General features: G+C 34.8%; 1 protein-coding gene and 1 pseudogene across 1 annotated transcript; one reads left to right on the forward strand and one right to left on the reverse strand.

The window, feature by feature from the left end:
- The first annotated feature begins 6996 nt into the window (after positions 1 to 6996).
- On the forward strand, positions 6997 to 9141 carry LOC143615762 (chlorophyll a-b binding protein, chloroplastic-like). The gene is made up of 5 exons (XM_077088805.1): positions 6997 to 7157; positions 7241 to 7426; positions 7518 to 7555; positions 8389 to 8903; positions 9002 to 9141. Exons 1-5 carry the CDS (start codon positions 7099 to 7101, stop codon positions 9014 to 9016), a joined length of 813 nt encoding a protein of 270 aa, XP_076944920.1. The 5' UTR covers positions 6997 to 7098; the 3' UTR covers positions 9017 to 9141.
- A 3249-nt stretch (positions 9142 to 12390) lies between these two features.
- Positions 12391 to 13472, reverse strand: LOC143615761 (arabinogalactan O-methyltransferase 1 pseudogene; annotated as a pseudogene).
- Positions 13473 to 20481: the final 7009 nt, after the last annotated feature.

Genomic DNA, 20481 nt, shown 5'->3' on the forward strand with positions numbered 1-20481 from the left:
ATACATTGCATATTAAAAGGTTTGTTCTAGACATTCAACTCGCAATGATGCAGAATCTCAAAACAAGCTTATTCCTAGGGGGGAGATTCTCACAAATGGGAAAATGATGTCTTGGAGATAAAAGGTAACCGTATCACTTTGGTATGAAAGATTGATCAGTCAAAAAGAGTTTTAATTTTTAATAATGAAAAAAATATGTTCACGTATAGTTTTTCAAGTATAGTGTGTTTTATTTCCCAAAAATGAGAAAATGACTTGAACGTACATGAGAAATGATAGTACATCAGTTGGCTGACTATCACACTTCATCACATATTATTTTTAAATGCTATGTTTCGACGATTGAGTCTTTTTGAGAATAAATTTGTACATATTTTATAAATTTGCACAAATTTAGGGGGAGAATTTTTTTTTAAAAAAATAATGTATGTGCGTTGTTTTTATTATTAAAAAAATTCAAAAAAAATAGTGTGTGTGCGTTGTTTTATTATTAAAAAAACATTAAAAAATTTGCTTTTCAAAGATTCATTCTCGCTTAAAATTATGTCGTTTGCTCAAGTTTGAAGGGGATATACTTGTATATGGTTGGTCTGGTGTTCTACTCGTAGATTCACAGGATAGTCATTTACTTAAAGGCTGAAAGCACCCGGGGCGATTATGATGTGTTTTGTGTTTTGTACTCTTTCACTTAAAACTATGTTGGTAACTCTGAACTGGAAGGACATGTATCTTCATACATATTTGGTCCGGTTAACCACTCGTGGTCATACAGGATAGTCATTTACCTGAAAGTTTAAAGTGACCGGGGTGACTAAATTCTTAACACGTGTGTCTTAAGTAACTCCTTGGGAAGTGATATGATTATTCAGTTAACAGCTTTTTAGAAGCTTCAAAATATTTTCAAATGAAAATTGATCCAACCTTTGGAAAGTGATAGAGAAATTGTTTATGTGTGCCTAGCGGGTGAAGTTATTAAGCTTAAAAGGCTCTAAAACAGTCATTGATTTGTATGGTAGCTTTCCATGACGCGTAAAAGTTGAAGTGATAACTTACTGTGGAGAGTCATTTTGAAGAAATGTGCATGTCTCCATATACATCTCTCCGAAGGATAGGCAGAAAAGCAATTACCCAGTCATACACGAGCCCGTTAGTGTCTTATCACAAAATATATTGTGTTATTATGTTAAAAAAATATCAAAAATAAATAATTGATTATTGTGTTATTAAAATTTCATGTTTTAAAAGCTTAAAGGGTCAAACTAGAACTACATAGATGGGGGCATAAAATTAAGTCATGTCATGTCTCGAATGAAAGCCATGTAAGTCCGGATGGCTTGTAAGTCCAACGTTCAACCTTAAAGCTTAAAATTCTGTTTAATTAGCTACAAAAATCTTTTGATCAAGAAATAGGGGTTGGAGGGTGATCTGGGGAAAACCAAATACGCTTTGAGAAGAGATAGGACACATCACAAGTCCATGAGTGATGTCCATCTAAGATTTATGCCGAACTGAACCTAATTCATATCACTGATGCAGTGAAAATCATGCTAAGTTCGTTATACTTGCTATCAACCTATTTATTTATGTCATAATAACGCTGAACATGAATTTTTGTGAAAACACCTTAAACAATATGACTCCATGTTCGGATCTTTTCATAAAGGCGGCAGTTTTTATCAAAACTGAAACTTGATCCCAAATTTTTTCTAAATTACAAGAAGACCGGGTGATTAAATTTGTTTTATTTGTTGTTTTTGGTTTTATTTTATTTCATTTATTTTGTTTTTACTTATTGATTACTCTTGTCGAAACAAATGTGTTAAGAAATCGTTTTGAAGTTTTCAGCTAATGAAATCTGATATCGGTTATTGTGTTATAGTTGGTTTAGCTGGTATGATCTCATTTCAAGTCTTTTCAAGAAAATTAAAAAAAAAATAAAATAAAAATTACAAAAATATGTATGCCTTGTTTTGTTTTATTTAATTGTTTTCAAAAATATTTTGGTTGATCTTTCTATCAAAGTTGATTGTTTTTTCAAGACTGATTTCTTGCAACGGAAGCATATGAAGTATCTGAGATTCAAATTGGATGATGCTATCAAAAAGGGGGAGATGGTAGAGTATTGGATGCAGATGCTGAAGTTGTTGATCATGTTCAAGTAAAGATTCCGAAGGTTTTGAAAGCATCAGTCTAAGGGGGAGATTGTTGGGCCATAATTTGGTTAGACTGACGTATATCAAAAGGCCATGACATGATCAAGACTAAAGTGACATAAACGAAGACGAGTTGAAGAATTGCATTATGGTTATGATGATGTAGTACCGAAATCCCGAAATCCCTATGGATTTCGGTTGGGCTTGGGCTATGTATGTAAACCGAGATCCATTATGGATCTCGATGGGCATGTTGTATAGGGTTTTGGGGGCGAGTTCGTTGGTTTTTCACATTTACACAAGATTAAATCCGTAGTAGCCACCATTAGAAAGCAAACTCATGTACCAGACGATTTGTTAATATAATTGTGTGCATTTGGAGTATTATCATGTTCATTATATTTATATTGTTCTTATATATCGTTCTTGAATCATCACGTTGATAGGATTCCGCACTAACATCGTGTTTGGGTTGATATCATATTATAGTGATCCAGATTCGGGACTTACAAAACATAACTCATTTTACCTTCTATTTATACTTGAAACATGAATGCAATATCATTTGACATAAGATTGTAATTTTCATTAGAATTTAATGCTTACTATTATAGATTGCTAAAATTCAAAGTTCGTTAACAAACTTTGAATTTCTTAGGCTATGTGTAGTAGAGAGGCGTTTTTAGCTATGTGGTGCCTAGTCAGCAAATAGAAGGTTTTTGTTTTAGGAGTGTAATGGTGTTGCAACCCAGTATATATACATATCACACATACTAATATAATATTATTAAATCCCAAACCCACACCGGCGACAGAAACTCCTCGCCCCTGCCCTTGTAGCCCCTTTTGTCGTCGGGGGGGGGGGGGGGGGGTGTTCCTGCCCACTGCGCATAACTTTACAAGGTATTTTTATAATTTTGATTTGTTGTTCCTAAACGTAACCCCCTGCTAATTTTACTGAACGTATATCCTCCTTGAACTTATCGAATTAATTACTATTCTCCCTTAACATTATTCACACACACAACTTTGACCCATTAGTAGATAGCACTCCTAACTTACGAATTGTTCTCTAACACTTCCAACTTTTAACATATTTTCTTCTGGCACTCCCGGAGTAACGAGCTACTAACTTCGTTAGTGTTTGGGGTAAAAAAAGTCATATTTCAAAGTTCAAGGGACAAAATCAAAATTTTGTTTTTTTTATATTTCTTCATCCCTCTCCACCCAACCACTAGCCATCTTCCTTCTTCCATGCCGACAACCACCAACCAACACCGCTACTAACAGCCACCAGCCACCACCACCTGACAGCCATCAATCACCCCTCTTCTTTAGTATTTGAATTTGAGTCGGTAAAAAAACCACAAACAACCACCAGTCATTCACTTCACTTCTTCAGTCTTCAGTCTTCATTCTTACACAGTCATTATCATTACCCACTTACCAATTTCTCCAAAATTCAACCCCAAACACACCCAATTCTTTCAATTTTCCATTCCCCTTTACTTAAGTATGACTACTTTCATGGGTTTTATCTTTATTTTGATTATGAGTTTTCAAATTTCCATTCCTCCTCAATTTCTTCAATTTCATTTTCGTGAATAGGAATAAATATTTATAAAACATATATGTCATATGTGCAACAGTTAGATGGAACCTTATTTAAAAAAAAAGTTGATGAGTTGCTTTTAAAGGGAATGATGCCTGTCAATGGCAGTGGTGGCTGGTGGTTGTCGGCAGGAAAGAGGGGTGGTGGTTGGGTGGAGAGGGATGATGGAATATAAAATAAACAATATTTTGATTTTGTCCCTTGAACTTTGAAAATGACATTTTCTACCCTGAACACTAATGAAGTTAGTGTCTCGTTACTCCGAGAGTGCTAAAAGAAACATGTTAAAAGTTGGGAGTGTTGAGAAACAATTCGTAAGTTGGGAGTGCTATCTACCAATGAGTCAAAGTTGGGAGTATTTAAAACCAATATCCCTATTATTTTTTAAACTCTTTCATTATCAAACCCTAAGTATATTATTAATTTCGTTACAAAAAATAAAATTAAAATCCAAAAAATATATAAACATTATAAACGAATAATGTAAAACAATTCCTGTAATACGTGAGATAACAACCAGTTATTTGTTATTTTCTGATTAAACTAGAATTTACGACCCGCGCTTCGCGACGGGACCGTTAAATGAACAAAATAACATAAGTAAAGACGTTAAACACTTGTTGCAAGTCGACGCGAAGTCAGTCTGTATCAAGTTACGACATTGAAACTAAACAAAAGAAATAAACTCGTCAATGCCAAAATACAACAAATTATCATATGTAGAACCAAAAAAACCGGCACATTATAGCTGCGAACCAACACAAATTCGGTTAGTATCGACGGTACCAATACAAATTCATAAACATATAATAGCAAGGCAAAAAAATTATTTTAAAGACGGGGTATCAAACGTTGAAATGCAGATATAAAACAGTGCGATGATGTGATATTTTTAAATCATGAAAGAAGTTTCGGTCATTGTAAAGACAGACTATAAAAAAAATATGAAAGCAAAGTATAAGAAAATCGTTTAACCGCAAATAAATATGTAAAACCGACATTTGCTCAAGTTTAGTGTTTAAACATATAGTTTGTTATATATTTTAATTAGTTGAAAAAAAATAAAATAAAAAAATTAAAAACCATTATTTTTATTTATGAAATTATGAATAGTGATTTAGAAGTTATAATAATTAGTAAAATATTAAAATATTTAATAGTAAAATGAATAGTAACATAGTGAGGAGGATCCATTCTCCTTTTTAATATATATATATATTAATAACTAACCTAAATAAATAATTCAAAATATGTCTCTTAAAATGAATAAGCAGTTTTGTAATTCTTTCATTATCTGACGGGTTATTGAATTAACCAAGGTTTTAAAAACTGGTTTTTTACTCGTACCAGATTTGGTTTAAAAATGGTACAACCGGTTGAATCGGGATGTACGGTGGTTCAACCGGGTGAATAGTTTACCTTATAATTCCATATAAATACAACTTCGGCTCCAAAATAACCCAAAAGCACATTAATAAACATCACAAATAACGAAATATCACACATGAACAATGATCAAGTCAAATAGGAAGTTTGTATTTTGTAAACGAAGTTAATCAATTACAAAAAATGTAAAGAAACCAACCTTGCATTTGTAGGATATAAATTTGGTTGATTAACGAATCGTCGTTTACTGTGTTTACTCGTTTCAAATTTAATAGCTATGTTAAAAGTCATTAATAAAAGTCATGAATCTTCTGTGTTTAATTTTAAAAATACTGACGGTATGATATTCTAACAAACCGTCCAAAAATATCAAGCTCTAAATATCGGTTGTTTTATCAAAATCCGGTATAACTAATTCAATCGGGTAGTACGTACCGATTTTTAAAACACTGGAATTAACCTCTGTCACCAGTTACTAGTCAAATTGGACTCAACAACCGAATGACACTATAAAAAGTAAACCGGTCTAACCCTTCTAAACCGAACCTACTAAGGATCCGATTCCTTGTCAAGAAAACAATACCGTGTTAGGGGGTGTTTGTTTTTTCTTCAAACATCTTCAAGGGAGCTTATGTCTGCAGGCGCGCAGACGTCACCCTTGAAGACTGTTTGTTTTTTTTTTTTAAACAGATCTGAACACATCTTATTTCCTTTTCAAAAATAAGACATGATCTCATTCTTATAACATCTTCACAAAACCCTACTCCCTCTTATACGCACACAACATCAGACGGCGCTCCTCCTCCTCCTCCTCCTCCGATCATTTTTCCGGTGACCTCCCTCTTCTCCTCCGACCAGGTACCTCCCTCTTCTCCTCCGACCAGCCCCTCCCATGGTGTTGATTGAAAAACAAAACCCTAAACTGAGAGATAATCAGGGCTATGTATATGTATAGTGTGGTTTTGTGGCGCACAATTGAAAAACCCTAAACACACACGCAACACCATCAAAATCAAACAAGGGGGGTCGGGTTTAGGTTCAAATACGAAACTAGCATCTGTTGATTCATATTTGTTTGTTGGATTTTTATTTATTCGATTGCTTTTGTTCAGGCAAGTTTGTTATGTTGTTTTTTGAGCTATTTTGTGCTGTTTATTAGAGCAGTTTTGCTGCATGTTTTGTGCAGTTTTTTGAGCTGTTTTGTGTTGTTTATTAGAGCAGTTTGTCTTGTATGTTATGTGTGATTTAATTCTAGATGGAAACTAATGATGGTCGACAACAATGGACGGATGAGGCTGTTAAATGCTTATTAGAAACATGTCTTGAAGAAATAGGGAGGATAGGTAGAAATGGACAAAGCTTGTGCAGGGAGTCTTGGGTTATAGTAGGGAAGAAACTCAAGGAACAATTTCACATGGATTTGACTCAAAAGCAAATTAGAAATGCTTTTGATACTATGAAATCAAAATATGTAGGATGGTGCTATCTTGTGAGATAAGTTTGACAGTTACATATTTTCAGTTTATGCAGACAGTATCAGCTTATAAAAACAAACAGTCTTATATTTTCAGCTTGCAGATCTTCAGACCACATCTTCAGTTGCAGATATGAAAACAGATGAAATCAGCTTGCAGACAGTTTATGTCTGCAAAAACAAACAGCACCTTAGTAACACTTCCATTTGTTGGGTAAAAGTCAATATTGCCCTCAAGAATTCGTAGCCACAAACAGGTTACAACATGAATCACTAGTGTGAGATTACTGGATGCCACATCAGCCCAATAAGATTCTGCTAAGGCCCACATGACAACCCAAACAACCAATCACATCCATATTTCTTCTACTCCTATCCTTGTAGATAAGCCCATTATGCCTTTAACACCAACCATATTCTTCATCACATTATTCATCACCAATTCTTGAACCCAAAATATTAACTTAACAGCAATGGCTTCCACTGCTTGTGCTTCTTCCGCCATTGCGCCTGTCGCTTTCGCTTCTCCAAGGTAATTCCCTACTTTGCAATGTGGCTTATTCATAGAGTACTAAATTACTAATGCATGCATGTATCAACCAATATATAAAACAGTTCACAGAAGAGTGGAACTATTGTTGGATCAACAAAGGTATCTTTTCTTAGTGGGAAGAAACTGAGAGTTAGCAAGGCGGGTGCGCCATCCGGTTCACGATCGTTTGGGACCGTGTGTGTTGCGGCTGACCCCGATAGACCCATTTGGTTCCCTGGAAGCACCCCACCAGAATGGCTCGATGGCAGGTTCGGTTTAGTTATATAACTTGCGTAAAAAGAAGATCGATAAATATTTGGTGATCTTAGATTTCTAACGTTTGGTTTTGATACTTTGCAGCCTACCTGGAGACTTTGGTTTTGATCCTCTTGGCCTAGGTAAGCATAATAGTTTCGGTTTCTTAATTTTCACGAACACGAATAGACTGCACCTATTAAGAACCATGTTAGCATGTTTGTCAAAGGAAATGTTTGACATAGATTACACTATATTTAGTAGGGACAAAGCTATAGGCACTCCACTTGATCACTTATATGTATATATACCATTTAGTATTCATACACCACCGACAACTCATATGGGCCCTATGTTTTTTTTCGTCAGATCATGCGGGTCGTATGATCCTGTGTGGCCCGCATGATATATATGAAGAAAATGCTGATATGGGCTTGTGGTGTTATGCAAGCTCACATAACTTTACATAAACTAGTGACTGACATTGGTGTGTTGTGTTAGAAGTCATACGGGGTATATGATATAAAAGTTTGTTTTACTGAAACCAGTCCCTGTGATGTTACATATGTGATTAATCTACGGTTTTGTAAAAGTCATACGACTTGTATGACATCATATGGCCAGTATGATATGTCAGATATGATGTCAGGCACACCAATGTAGAAATTTGAGAGTGGCGTGTCTTTAGCCTCACCCTTTAGTTGGCAAATTACATTCATAATCAATTTCAAAAAGTACATTTTTAAGGGGTGGTGTAGTCGTTAGCATTTGATTCCTCCATTGAGGTGTTTTGACACTTTGAATCTTGCTTCCACTTCTTTTTAGCGATAACCCCTTGGAGGTCATCTATCCAGGCATCCAACACAAAGTGTAATTTATATGATCTCGTTAGTTAGCAGGGTATTGATGAGTCCAGTGAGAATTTGTCCTATTTTCGATGTTTATTAACTAACACGAAGGTATTTGTGAATGATAGGATCCGATCCTGAGACCTTAAGATGGAACGTACAAGCAGAACTCGTACACTGCAGATGGGCAATGTTAGGTGCAGCCGGGATTTTCATCCCAGAGTTCCTAACAAAAATTGGAATCTTAAACACACCATCATGGTACACTGCTGGTGAACAAGAATACTTCACTGACAAAACCACACTCTTCATCGTTGAGCTTATTTTCATCGGATGGGCCGAAGGCAGAAGATGGGCTGATATCCTCAAACCTGGGTCCGTGAACACCGACCCTATCTTCCCCAACAACAAGCTAACCGGGACCGATGTGGGCTACCCAGGTGGACTATGGTTCGACCCACTCGGTTGGGGAAGCGGCTCACCCGCAAAGCTCAAGGAGTTGAGGACAAAAGAGATCAAGAATGGAAGATTGGCTATGTTGGCTGTGATGGGTGCATGGTTCCAAGCCATTTACACTGGAACCGGACCCATTGACAACCTGTTTGCTCACCTTGCTGACCCGGGTCACGCCACCATCTTTGCTGTAAGTGGAATGAATCTTTTCATAGATTATATATTTATATGTTCATATATATGTGATCATGTGTAGTTAAATGACTTTTTTTATGATGGTTGTTTCAGGCATTCAAGGGCTAAACATGTATATGAATGGGTTTAAAGAGTTTTTGGCAAGTGGTGTTTGTGTATCACTAATGATTGTATCTCTATCTTTACTGTAGAAAAGTTTTAATGCAATGTACAAATACCTCTTTGAACTCCAACTACTTCCCATGGATTTGGAAATCTCTAGCAAATAAGTTATCTTAGAAATATAAAAAACAAACACCAAACCTCTATTTGTGTGAGAAAATATAAGATTTGTTTTCACATTACTTTTATATAATATATGCTTTTATTTCTATTATTAGAATGAGATACGTTGAGATGTTGAGTGTCTAATTTCTCATTGTTAAAAAAAGCCCTTGACCTCATTACCATTTAAATATTTATAATTAGTTAAATAACTTTATTGAGCTCATAAGATATGTGAACTATTTGATACATAGAATTAAAAACAAACACCAATAACTTTTTATTCAAGATCTTCATCAATCAGTGACATTATAATAAGAATCGAATAAGGAATTATCATGGCATCATCAACCTTCTCTATTATATCAATTTCTACAAATTCTCGATCATGATGTCTAATTTATTATTTATGATTAAATCAATATATTAGGGTTTATGTTTTACTCATGTTTTAAAGATATAATCAATATGTTGTATCTATGTGTTGATTATATCGATTTGATCGAATTTTCCAGAAATATTGAATAATTGTAGCAATTTGAATAATTGATCGAACTTGTAGCAATTTGATCGAACTTTTCAGAAAAACAATTGAATAATTGATAATGTATGTGACCAAATTCGTTTAATCTGTGTTGGCACTAAAGTGGGATTTGACATCAAATAACGTTTTAATGCTAAGGCACTAATCATCAATAGATAAGTCACCATCTTTAATAAAGACTCCCGTCACTATTCTGATTGGTTTTTATTAAAACAAATTCTTAAAATAGACGTTTATGAATACGTTTTTCAGGTTTTATGTGCCATTTTAAACAAATTCCTAAAATAAACTAGTCGTGACGAATAGTTTATGATTGTCCACGAGTAGTTTGTATAACCAATTAAAATTTGCCACGTGTCTATAAACTAACCGTAACGACCAGTTTCACTAATAATATACTCGTAAAGATTAAATAAGTTTAAAGCCTCGTAATCAACGCCCACGAGTAAATAAGGTATCCTTTAGTCGCGAAGAGCAGATTATTAAACCTTAAGAGTCGCGAGTAGTTTATCAAACTAACCATGACGATGAGTTTGAATACCAAATGCATCGAACCGGTTTGTTTATCAAAACACTAACCAGAAGGGTTAGTTTGTTTGGTCAACTAGTCGTTACGAGTAGATATTGGTCAATGATTACTTTACATCCATTATACGAGTATTTTATTGGTAATTAACTCGTCTCGATAAGTTTACCTGGTAAACATTACTCATACGAGTAGCTAGTTCATATGTAGTTAACTCGTCCTGACTAGTTTATCTTGTTTTTATTCCCGATACGAGTATTTTATAAGTAATTAACTCGTTCTGATAAGTTTACCAGATTTACATTACCCATACGAGTAATTTATTGGTAGTTAACTCGTCCTGTCTAGTTTGCCTTGTTTACATTCCTATACGAGTAGTTAATTAGTAACTAACTCGTCTTGGCTAGTTTAACATAACAATCTACTCGTCTCCTTACTTTATAGTCTAAACTAGTCATTACAATGTTGTTTTAAAGTTCTTGGGTTTATATAAATGTCATGTTCTTGTTGTTTTGAACCCGCACATCAATGAGGAGGAAATTGATAATATTGTAGTTTGTTACGGAGGAAAGTGGGAAGAAACAAACGGAACACCTTGTCGTTCACAATCAAACGGAACATACTCAATAGCTCCTCTTGTTTCTTCCCACTTTCCTCCGTAACAAACTACAATATTATCAATTTCCTCCTCATTGATGTGCGGGTTCAAAACAACAAGAACATGACATTTATATAAACCCAAGAACTTTAAAACAACATTGTAATGACTAGTTTAGACTATAAAGTAAGGAGACGAGTAGATTGTTATGTTAAACTAGCCAAGACGAGTTAGTTACTAATTAACTACTCGTATAGGAATGTAAACAAGGCAAACTAGACAGGACGAGTTAACTACCAATAAATTACTCGTATGGGTAATGTAAATCTGGTAAAATTATCAGACCGAGTTAATTACTAATAAAATACTCGTATCGGGAATATAAACAAGGTAAACTAGTCAGGACGAGTTAACTACATATGAACTAATCGTATGAGTAATGTTTACTAGGTAAACTTATCGAGACGAGTTAATTACCAATAAAATACTCGTATAATGGATGTAAAGTAATCGTTGACCAATATCTACTCGTAACGACTAGTTGACCAAACAAACTAACCCTTCCGGTTAGTGTTTTGATAAACAAACCGGTCGATGCATTTGGTATTCAAACTCATCTTCATGGTTAGTTTGATAAACTACTCGCGACTCTTAAGGTTTTATAATCTGCTCGTCGCGACTAAAGGATACCTTATTTACTCGTGGGTATTGATTACGAGGCTTTAAACTTATCTAATTTTTACGAGTAGATTATTAGTGAAACTGGTCGTTACGGTTAGTTTATAGACACGTGGCAAATTTTAATTGGTTATACAAACTACTCGTGGACAATCATAAACTATTCGTCACGACTATTTTATAATACCTATTTTGGGAATTTGTTTAGAATGGTACCTAAAACCTGAAAAACGTATTCATAAACGCCTATTTTGGGAATTTTCCCTTTTTGTTATCATAATAAATTTCAGCAAACACCTTTAGTTTTTCTTTTCTTTTATTTTATAACATCTAAATGTTGTATATTATGAGAATTAAACCATTAACCTTCTATATATTTCAAGTCAAATCATCTTACCACCCCACCAAAACAGGAATGCCAGCAAACAAAACCTTAGTTGTACTCGTTACAATATTTTGTATTGTTGGCTTGGTCTTAAATCCGTTGTCATCACCCATAACTATTGTTAATTACGGGTATCCAAGGGTGTATGATGAATTGATGATTAACCCACTCAACTCAAAGCGCGCAACCAATAAAAAGAAGCATGTCATTAGTACCTAAATAAACCAAATCGTGGGCGATAGTGTAATCCCCACACACAAATCACCTTAAAACAATTACTGATTCCATGACTCCATCAAACATACACAATCATTTAGTAAAGTTAAGTCTATGTGTAGTGGGCCCATTACACATTGCCTAATTGTACTTAATTTTTACTAAACCAAATCTCCAACCCAAAGCTTCAAGCTGAAGCATCGCCAAGGGCGCCCCAAATAAAATACCCTAAGTTTTTTTATCCGATCAAGTATAAAACAAAATTTAAAAATAATCCGAAAGTATAACTCCTGATTATCATAGATAAGATACAAACTCTAGCTAAATAATCCAAACAACATCAAAACTAACAAAACCTATCCGTACCATTCCCGGCCGGCGGTATCTCAAAATGCCACAACCTTCCGGTCCCATCCTTCAAATACTTCTTACACAAAAACTCCTCCGCATACATCTTCTCCACCCTCCGATCCACATCGTGCAAAAACACATGCGTCACACCGGATCCTTTCCTCTTCCTCGCCATGACCACAGCCGAATATATCGCACCCATCCTACATGGCGCCTCCGCATAATACCCTTTCGGCGCATCAATCATTATCATATCCCACTCCTTATCATACACCACATCCGGCAACCCCGTCAACGCTAACCTACACCTCGTGTTCCCTCTGACATACGCCTTCCTCGCCCCACACGCCGGCTCAACCTGGTACGTGGCTAACAACTCGTCGGCCTGTTGAAGCTGCGTACGGTACTTTACGTGAACCGCTTTTAAACCCGGTGCGGTGTTTAAAACCGTCTGGATCCATTTGGGGTCTTCTTCGAGGAACAGGGTTAAGCCGTTGGGGTTAAAGGTGACCCACATTAATGAGTCGTGGCCGAGACCGAAGACGAGGAAGTTGCAAGGGGAGAATGTGTTTAAGACGTTGAAGGAGATGTTAATCTCGGGTAAAGATTGTTGTGGGACGGTTTTTGAGGTGGCGTAGTGGAGGATTGCTTGGAGTTGGATTGGAATATTGATGGTTTTGGTTTGGAAGTTGTTTAAGGAATTAGTACCGGTGCATACGAGGTTGTTGTTGTTGTTAATGTTGTTGTCGAGGAAGGAGAAGATGAGGAGGCCACATGCGATGAGGGCTAGGAGGGAGAATATTAGGGAGAGTTTGCGGTGAGGGAAGTGGTGGCTTAGGTTCATGTTTGGTTTGGAATGGAAGACAGGAACATGGGACGGGAATGGTTAAGGTTTATCTGGTTTTGAACGGTGTTGGGGATGGTGATGTGCGTGTGTGGATTGGAGGATGGTGGGGAGAGGTTGAGTGACTAGAATGCCCCTAAATGGAAAATATCTTGGATGTTCTTTTAAAAATATGGTGTGAATGGTAGGATGTCAACCAAAGTGACTACCATTATTATTTTCAAAATTCAAAATATGTTTTTTGTTGTGAACCACAGACACTATTTATGTATGACACATTTCAATTTTGTCAAAGTCTTTGGCCACAAGAACACTCAAGATATATTTAATAGTCATGTTTGTCTCATGTATATTTACCTTTTGTGTAGTATAAATACTACGACGATAGAAATGAAAGATCATCCGAGTAGAACTAACAACTCATATATATCTCTTCACTCTCTTGTCTATTAGATATAATAAAGATCAATTATCATTTCAATAATCTTGTTATAATTAGAGCTAATATTATAACACGTTATCAGCACGAGCCGCTTATTTCCTAATCAAGAAAGGTAATAGACACAAAGGTATCTACATAAGCATCATAAACACTTCTTTAATTATGTACATTGAAAATATATCTATGCATATACATATACTAAGTAATAACAATAATGTGTATAAACATTGTTATTAAAATTTGATAACCATTCTAATTTTTATATGCACACTAATATATCATTTAAAAGTTAGATTTATTTACACTAACAATTTTATTCTTATTATTATGCATAATAATTATATATTTTATAAAATAAACTGTATTTATTATCTTATTTATTATCTTACTTTAAAATAATTAATATTATATGTATATACACACACACACATACAAAAGGTAATGTTACCGTTATAAAACGGTAATATAGCCGTTGTAAAACGGTTATAAATTTTCACTATAAATAACCAATTATTAACCCCATTTCATTTACAACAAACATTCTTCTTATTAAATTTATCCAAGATAAAGTTTTCAAAATGATTCACCCGGTTTTGCTGTTGGTCACTATAATGCTTATACTACTTCTCATTCTAATTTTTAATCTCCCATCTGAAGATTTCGGCATTTTCTTTTTCTTTTATATGTTTATAGCTCTACCAATGTATTGTATCTCATTGTTGATTGATATATATGGATTCTAATATTTATCTTATTATTTTCTCTATTATGTTTAGCAACAAAATGTCAAATATAGCAAAACTCGAATTCCCTGCACTCAACATTTCTGGAGAAATTATATGTCTTGGACAGCAAATGTCAAAAGACATTTAAAATCTATGGATGTGTTAGAAACAATCCAAGAATACAATGATTGCTCTGACCAGGATAAAGCAAGAACTGATGTTTTCATCCATAAACATATTGATGAATTACTACAGCATGAGTATTTTAATTATGATAACCCATATATGATATGGGAAGATTTGAAAAGCAGATTTGGTCATTTAAGGGAAGTTTTACTTCCTACTTCTAGAGATGAATGGAACAGTCTTAGGTTCCAAGATTTTAAGAGGGTAAATGATTACACCTCTACTTTATACCGAATTTGCTCAAAGCTAGAATTTTGTGGGTATCCCGTAACAGAGGAAGAAAAGTTAGAGAAAACTTTCTCCACGTTTCATGCATCAAACATAAACTTGCAAACACATTATCGTTTGAAGAATTTTAGGAGATACTCTGATCTAAATGCATTGCTCCTTGTAGCAGAGAAAAATAATGAATTATTGATAAAAAATCATCAATCTCGTCCCACGGGTTCATTAGCAATACCAGAAGCACATGTTGCTCACAAAAGTTCTCATAAAAATTCTGGTCATAAATGGGAACAAAGTCGAGGACGAGGCCGTGGACGTGGTCGTGGTCATTTTGACAAAAGACATTTTAATGATCGTAAGCTTTCATTCAAATGGAACAATAATTCTTACGGTCGTGGCCGTGGCCGTGGCTGTGGTCGTAACCAGAGAGCCAATAATTATCATGTCCCACACAATACCAATTCCTACCACCAAAATAAATGGAATGAAGCTGGTAGGTCCGAAAAAAATGGCACTTCATGTTTTAGATGTGGAAGTACAAACCACTGGGCAAAGGCTTGTCGCACAGCTCCACATCTGTGTGAACTGTACCAAACCTCTCTAAAAGGAAAAGAGAAAGAAGTGAACCATGTTGATAACTTTAATAATATCAATGCTGAGCTGAGCGTTGAAGACTTTGAGGTGGAACTTTGAAACAAAGTCGCTTGACTACTATAATTAGATGCAATTATTAAGTGTGTTCTCATTATCTTTAATTATGTAGTTCCTCTTTCATGTACTACTTGTGTTTTAATTAAATAAAGTTCTTATTAAAATATCATATGTCTTCGTTATACACTTATTATTTTTTCTTAATATTTTTCAAGATTTAAAATGAAAATCACCGGGGAACAAGATCAAACAAATGAAGAAGATATATGTATAGCGGATAGTGGAGCCACGCATACTATACTTAGATCTAAAAAATATTTTTATAAACTGAAACCAACAAAAGGGATCATCAATACAATATCAAGTCCTACAAACTTGATAGAAGGAGTGGGAAAAGCTAATTTAGCATTACCAAATGGTACAAAGCTCAAAATAGAAAATGCTTTATTTTCCCCAAAATCAACAAGAAATTTGTTGAGTTTCAGAAACATATATCATAATGGATATGATACTCAGTCAAGGACTGTTAGTAATGAAAAATATTTGCATATCATAAGCAAAGATCAAATATTGGAAAAATTGCCAATGCTCCATTCTGGTTTGCATTATACATATATAAATGTGCCTCAAGCACATATGGCAGTCAAAGAAAATTGTTGCGATTCTGGTATCATAAACTTATGGCATGACAGATTAGGCCATCCAGGATCCACAATGATGCAAAGGATCATTGAAAATACACATGGGCATCCACTGAAAGGTCAAAAGATCCACAAAATAGATAAAATGCCTCAATGTACATCTTGTTCTCTTGGAAAATTAATTACAAGGCCTTCGCCATTAAAAGTCGATAAAGAAACACCAATGTTTCTTGAAATAATTCAAGGTGACATATGTGGACCAATTCATCCACCATGTGGACCATTTAGATACTTCATGGTCTTAATAGACGCATCCAGCAGATGGTCTAATATCTCTTTATTATCGACTCGAAATGTTGCTTTTGCAAAATTTCTTGCTCAAATATCAAATTACGTGCACATTTTCTCGATTATACTATTAAGAGAGTAAGGCTTGATAATGCTGGAGAATTTATATCACATGCTTTTGATGATTATTGCATGTCTGTGGGGATAGTTGTAGAACACCCTGTTGCTCATGTACACACACAAAATGGCTTAGCAGAGTCGTTGATCAAACGCCTACAACTAATAGCTAGACCATTAATAATGAGAAAAAAACTCCCTGTTTCTATTTGGGGTCATGTAATTATGCATGCTGGATCATTAATCCGTGTGAGACCAAGTGCAAATCATAAATACTCTCCCACACAACTTGTTTCCGGAAATGAGCCAAATATCTCTCACCTTAGAATTTTTGGTTGTGTTGTGTATGTTCCTATTGCACCACCACAGCGCACAAAAATGGGTACCCAAAGAAGGTTGGGAATATATGTTGGATATGAAACGTCTTCCATCATAAGATACCTTGAACCTTTAACAGGTGATGTATTTACAGCACGTTTTGCTGATTGCCATTTTAACGAGACAATGTTCCCAGCATTAGGGGGAGAAATGAAAAAGAAAGAAAGAGATATATCATGGTGTGTACCATAATTGTTACACCTAGACCCAAGATCAAAACAAAGTGAGACAGAGGTTCAAAAAATAATACATCTACAAGAAATTGCAAATCAGTTACCTGATGCATTTACTGATATAAACAGGGTCACTAAATCTCATATACCAGCTGCTAATGCTCCAGCTCGAGTTGAGATTCCAAGTAAGCAAAACCATAATAATGCACCTCATGAATCCCAAAAACGTTTAAAACGTGGAAGGCCAATCGGATCAAAGGATAAAAATCCTCGAAAAAGAAAGGGCTCTGAAAAGGATACTGACCCTAAGGATAGAATGATTGATAAAACCTTCCATCAAGAAAGAATAAATAATATAACATTCGCTCAGGAAGAAATAAATGATTCCAATAAGGAATTGTCAATCAACTATGGTCAATCACATATAATGTGGGATCGAGATGAAATGGAAAATATTGATGATATATTTTCTTATTCTGTGGCAAGCGATATCATGGAAGAAAATGATGACCCTGAACCAAAATCTGTAGATGATTGTAAAAATCGACAAGATTGGAACAAATGGAAAGATGCTATGCAAGCTGAATTAAACTCACTAAACAATCGAAAGGTTTTTGGACCTATTTTCATTACACCAAAGTCAATGAAACCTGTAGGATGTAAATGGGTTTTTGTGAGAAAACGAAATGAGAAAAATGAAGTTACAAGATATAAAGCAAGACTTGTAGCTCAAGGTTTTTCTCAGAGGCCAGGAATTGACTATGAAGAAACGTATTCTACTGTTATGGATGCTATTACGTTTAGATATTTAATCAGCTTAGCAGTCTCTAAAAATTTAGAGATGCGTCTTATGGATGTTGTCACAGCTTACTTGTATGGATCACTAGATAGTGACATCTATATGAAAATTCCCGAAGGATTTAAACTCCCCGAAGCAATAAGCTCAAAGCCTAAGGAAATGTATTCCATCAAATTACAAAGATCCTTGTATGGACTGAAACAATCTGGAAGGATGTGGTACAATCGTTTGAGTGATTATTTGATAAGCAAAGGATACACAAATAATCTTATTTGTCCATGTGTCTTCATCAAGAAGACAACATCAGGATATGTGATCATAGCTGTGTATGTTGATGATCTAAATTTAATTGGGACACAAAAAGAAATTAATGAAGCAATTGCTCTTTTAAAGAAAGAATTCGAAATGAAAGATCTTGGAAAAACCAAATATTGTCTTGGTTTACAAATTGAGCATATGCATAATGGGATACTTGTGCATCAGTCAACTTATACTGAGAAACTCTTAAAACGTGTCAATATGGACAAAGCAAATCCTTTAAGCACACCAATGGTTGTTAGATCACTCAATGTTGACAACTATCCATTTCGTCCTTGCGAAGATAATGAAGAGATTCTTGGTCCCGAAGTATCATACCTCAGCGCAATTGGAGCACTTATGTATCTTACTAACTGTACAAGACCTGACATTTCTTTTGCAGTTAATTTATTGGCAAGATTCAGTTCATCCCCTACTAAAAGACATTGGAATGACATTAAACATATTTTTCGGTATTTAAAAGGAACTGCTGATTTAGGTTTATTTTATCCTAACGATTCAAAAGAAGGGTTAGTTGGTTATGCAGATGCAGGTTATTTATCTGATCCCCATAAAGCAAAATCTCAAACTGGATACGTATTTAAGAATGGAGGAACTGCGATTTCATGGCGTTCTCAGAAACAAACACTCATTGCAACATCTTCAAATCATGCTGAAGTCATTGCATTGCATGAAGCTTCAAGAGAATGTGTATGGTTAAGATCTATGTCACGACACATATTGATTTCTTGTGGACTAGAGAAAGATCGAATTCCAACTCCTATCTATGAAGATAATGCAGCTTATGTCTCGCAAATGAAGGAAGGGTATATCAAAAGTGACAGAACAAAGCATATACCACCAAGATACTTTGAGTATATTCAAGACCTTATTAAAGACAATCAGGTTGAGATGAGATATGTCCAGTCCAGCAACAACTCAGCTGATCTTTTCACAAAAGCACTTCCCACAGCAACATTCAGGAAACATGTTCATGATATTGGCATGCGCCATGTACGGACAATGTAACGACCTGCAATATGAGGGGGAGCTATATACTGCACTCTTTTTCCCTTAGCTAAAGTTTTTTTCCCATTGGGTTTTTCTTTAGCAAGGTTTTTAATGAGGCAGTACTTCAAGACCCCGAAGTTTTGAAAATGTGTCATCCAAGGGGGAGTGTTGTGAACCATCGACACTATTTATGTATGACACATTTCAATTTTGTCAAAGTCTTTCGCCACAAGAACACTCAAGATATATTTAATAGTCATGTTTGTCTCCTGTATATTTACCTTTTGTGTAGTATAAATACTACGACGATGTAAATGAAAGATCATCCCAGTAGAACTAACAACTCATATATATCTCTTCACTCTCTTGTCTATTAGATATAATAAAGATCAATTATCATTTCAATAATCTTGTTATAATTAGAGCTAATATTATAACATTTTTACTTTTTAGTCACTTTTACACTCAACTTTTTTTAATTGTTAATTTGAATTATTGATGGGTTTAATTCCACGAGTGCTAGAGAGTGGATACCATTTCGGGGGATATTCATCAAAAATAAGAAAACCTCATTACCTAACCAAAAACTTTCAATATTTTATAACAAATGTCGGATGAGATTTGAACCTAACACATTCTCTTTTTAAATTGAACTCATTACACGTTACATAACATTTATCCGACATAACCCTGTCTTGTTATAATTACAACATCATGGTTAACTATTTCAAAAAAAAAAGACATACAACCAGGGTGGTTTCGAGCCCGAGCTCGAAGTTAAAGAAAAGACATACGGCTTGGGTCGATTATGGCTCGGTCACTGACATAAGTTAACTCAAGTCATGTTGTTTCAAATCAAGTTTTTTAGCTAATTTTGTTCTAGCTTTTATCAAACGAGCTACGGGCTTTTTGAACGACCCTATGTTGGACATGTTGTTAACGACCGGAAATAGTTGCGTTATTTTAAGTGGATGTCATTTGTAAGTTGTTCCGGCAATGACCGATTTTAGCAAACAATAAAACATCTTTGCAGAACATCGAGAAACGAAAATATATACATGTTCTACCAAAAAAAGATAGGTATTGATGGAAAGAAACATGAATTAAACATTTCACAAGTGTGTTTTAAAAGCTTATTTTTGGCAAAAGTAGAAACTGGTTATGAAGTAAAACTTTTTTTTTTATCTTCCACAAGCCTTTTTCTTTATACAAGAAAAATGCATTACAGACGAGC

Source organism: Bidens hawaiensis, unplaced genomic scaffold, assembly GCF_021521415.1.
Source record: "Bidens hawaiensis isolate Kalapana, Puna unplaced genomic scaffold, B.hawaiensis_p1.1 tig00044201_1, whole genome shotgun sequence".
Lineage (NCBI taxonomy): Eukaryota > Viridiplantae > Streptophyta > Magnoliopsida > Asterales > Asteraceae > Bidens > Bidens hawaiensis.

Excerpts from the sequence above, each read along its gene's own strand:
- LOC143615762 (XM_077088805.1), top strand. The coding sequence starts at position 7,099 with ATGGCTTCCACTGCTTGTGCTTCTTCCGCCATTGCGCCTGTCGCTTTC. Across the intron at positions 7,158-7,240 it reads GTCGCTTTCGCTTCTCCAAG|TTCACAGAAGAGTGGAACTA; the intron begins GTAATTCCCTAC and ends TATATAAAACAG. Across the intron at positions 7,427-7,517 it reads CCAGAATGGCTCGATGGCAG|CCTACCTGGAGACTTTGGTT; the intron begins GTTCGGTTTAGT and ends GATACTTTGCAG.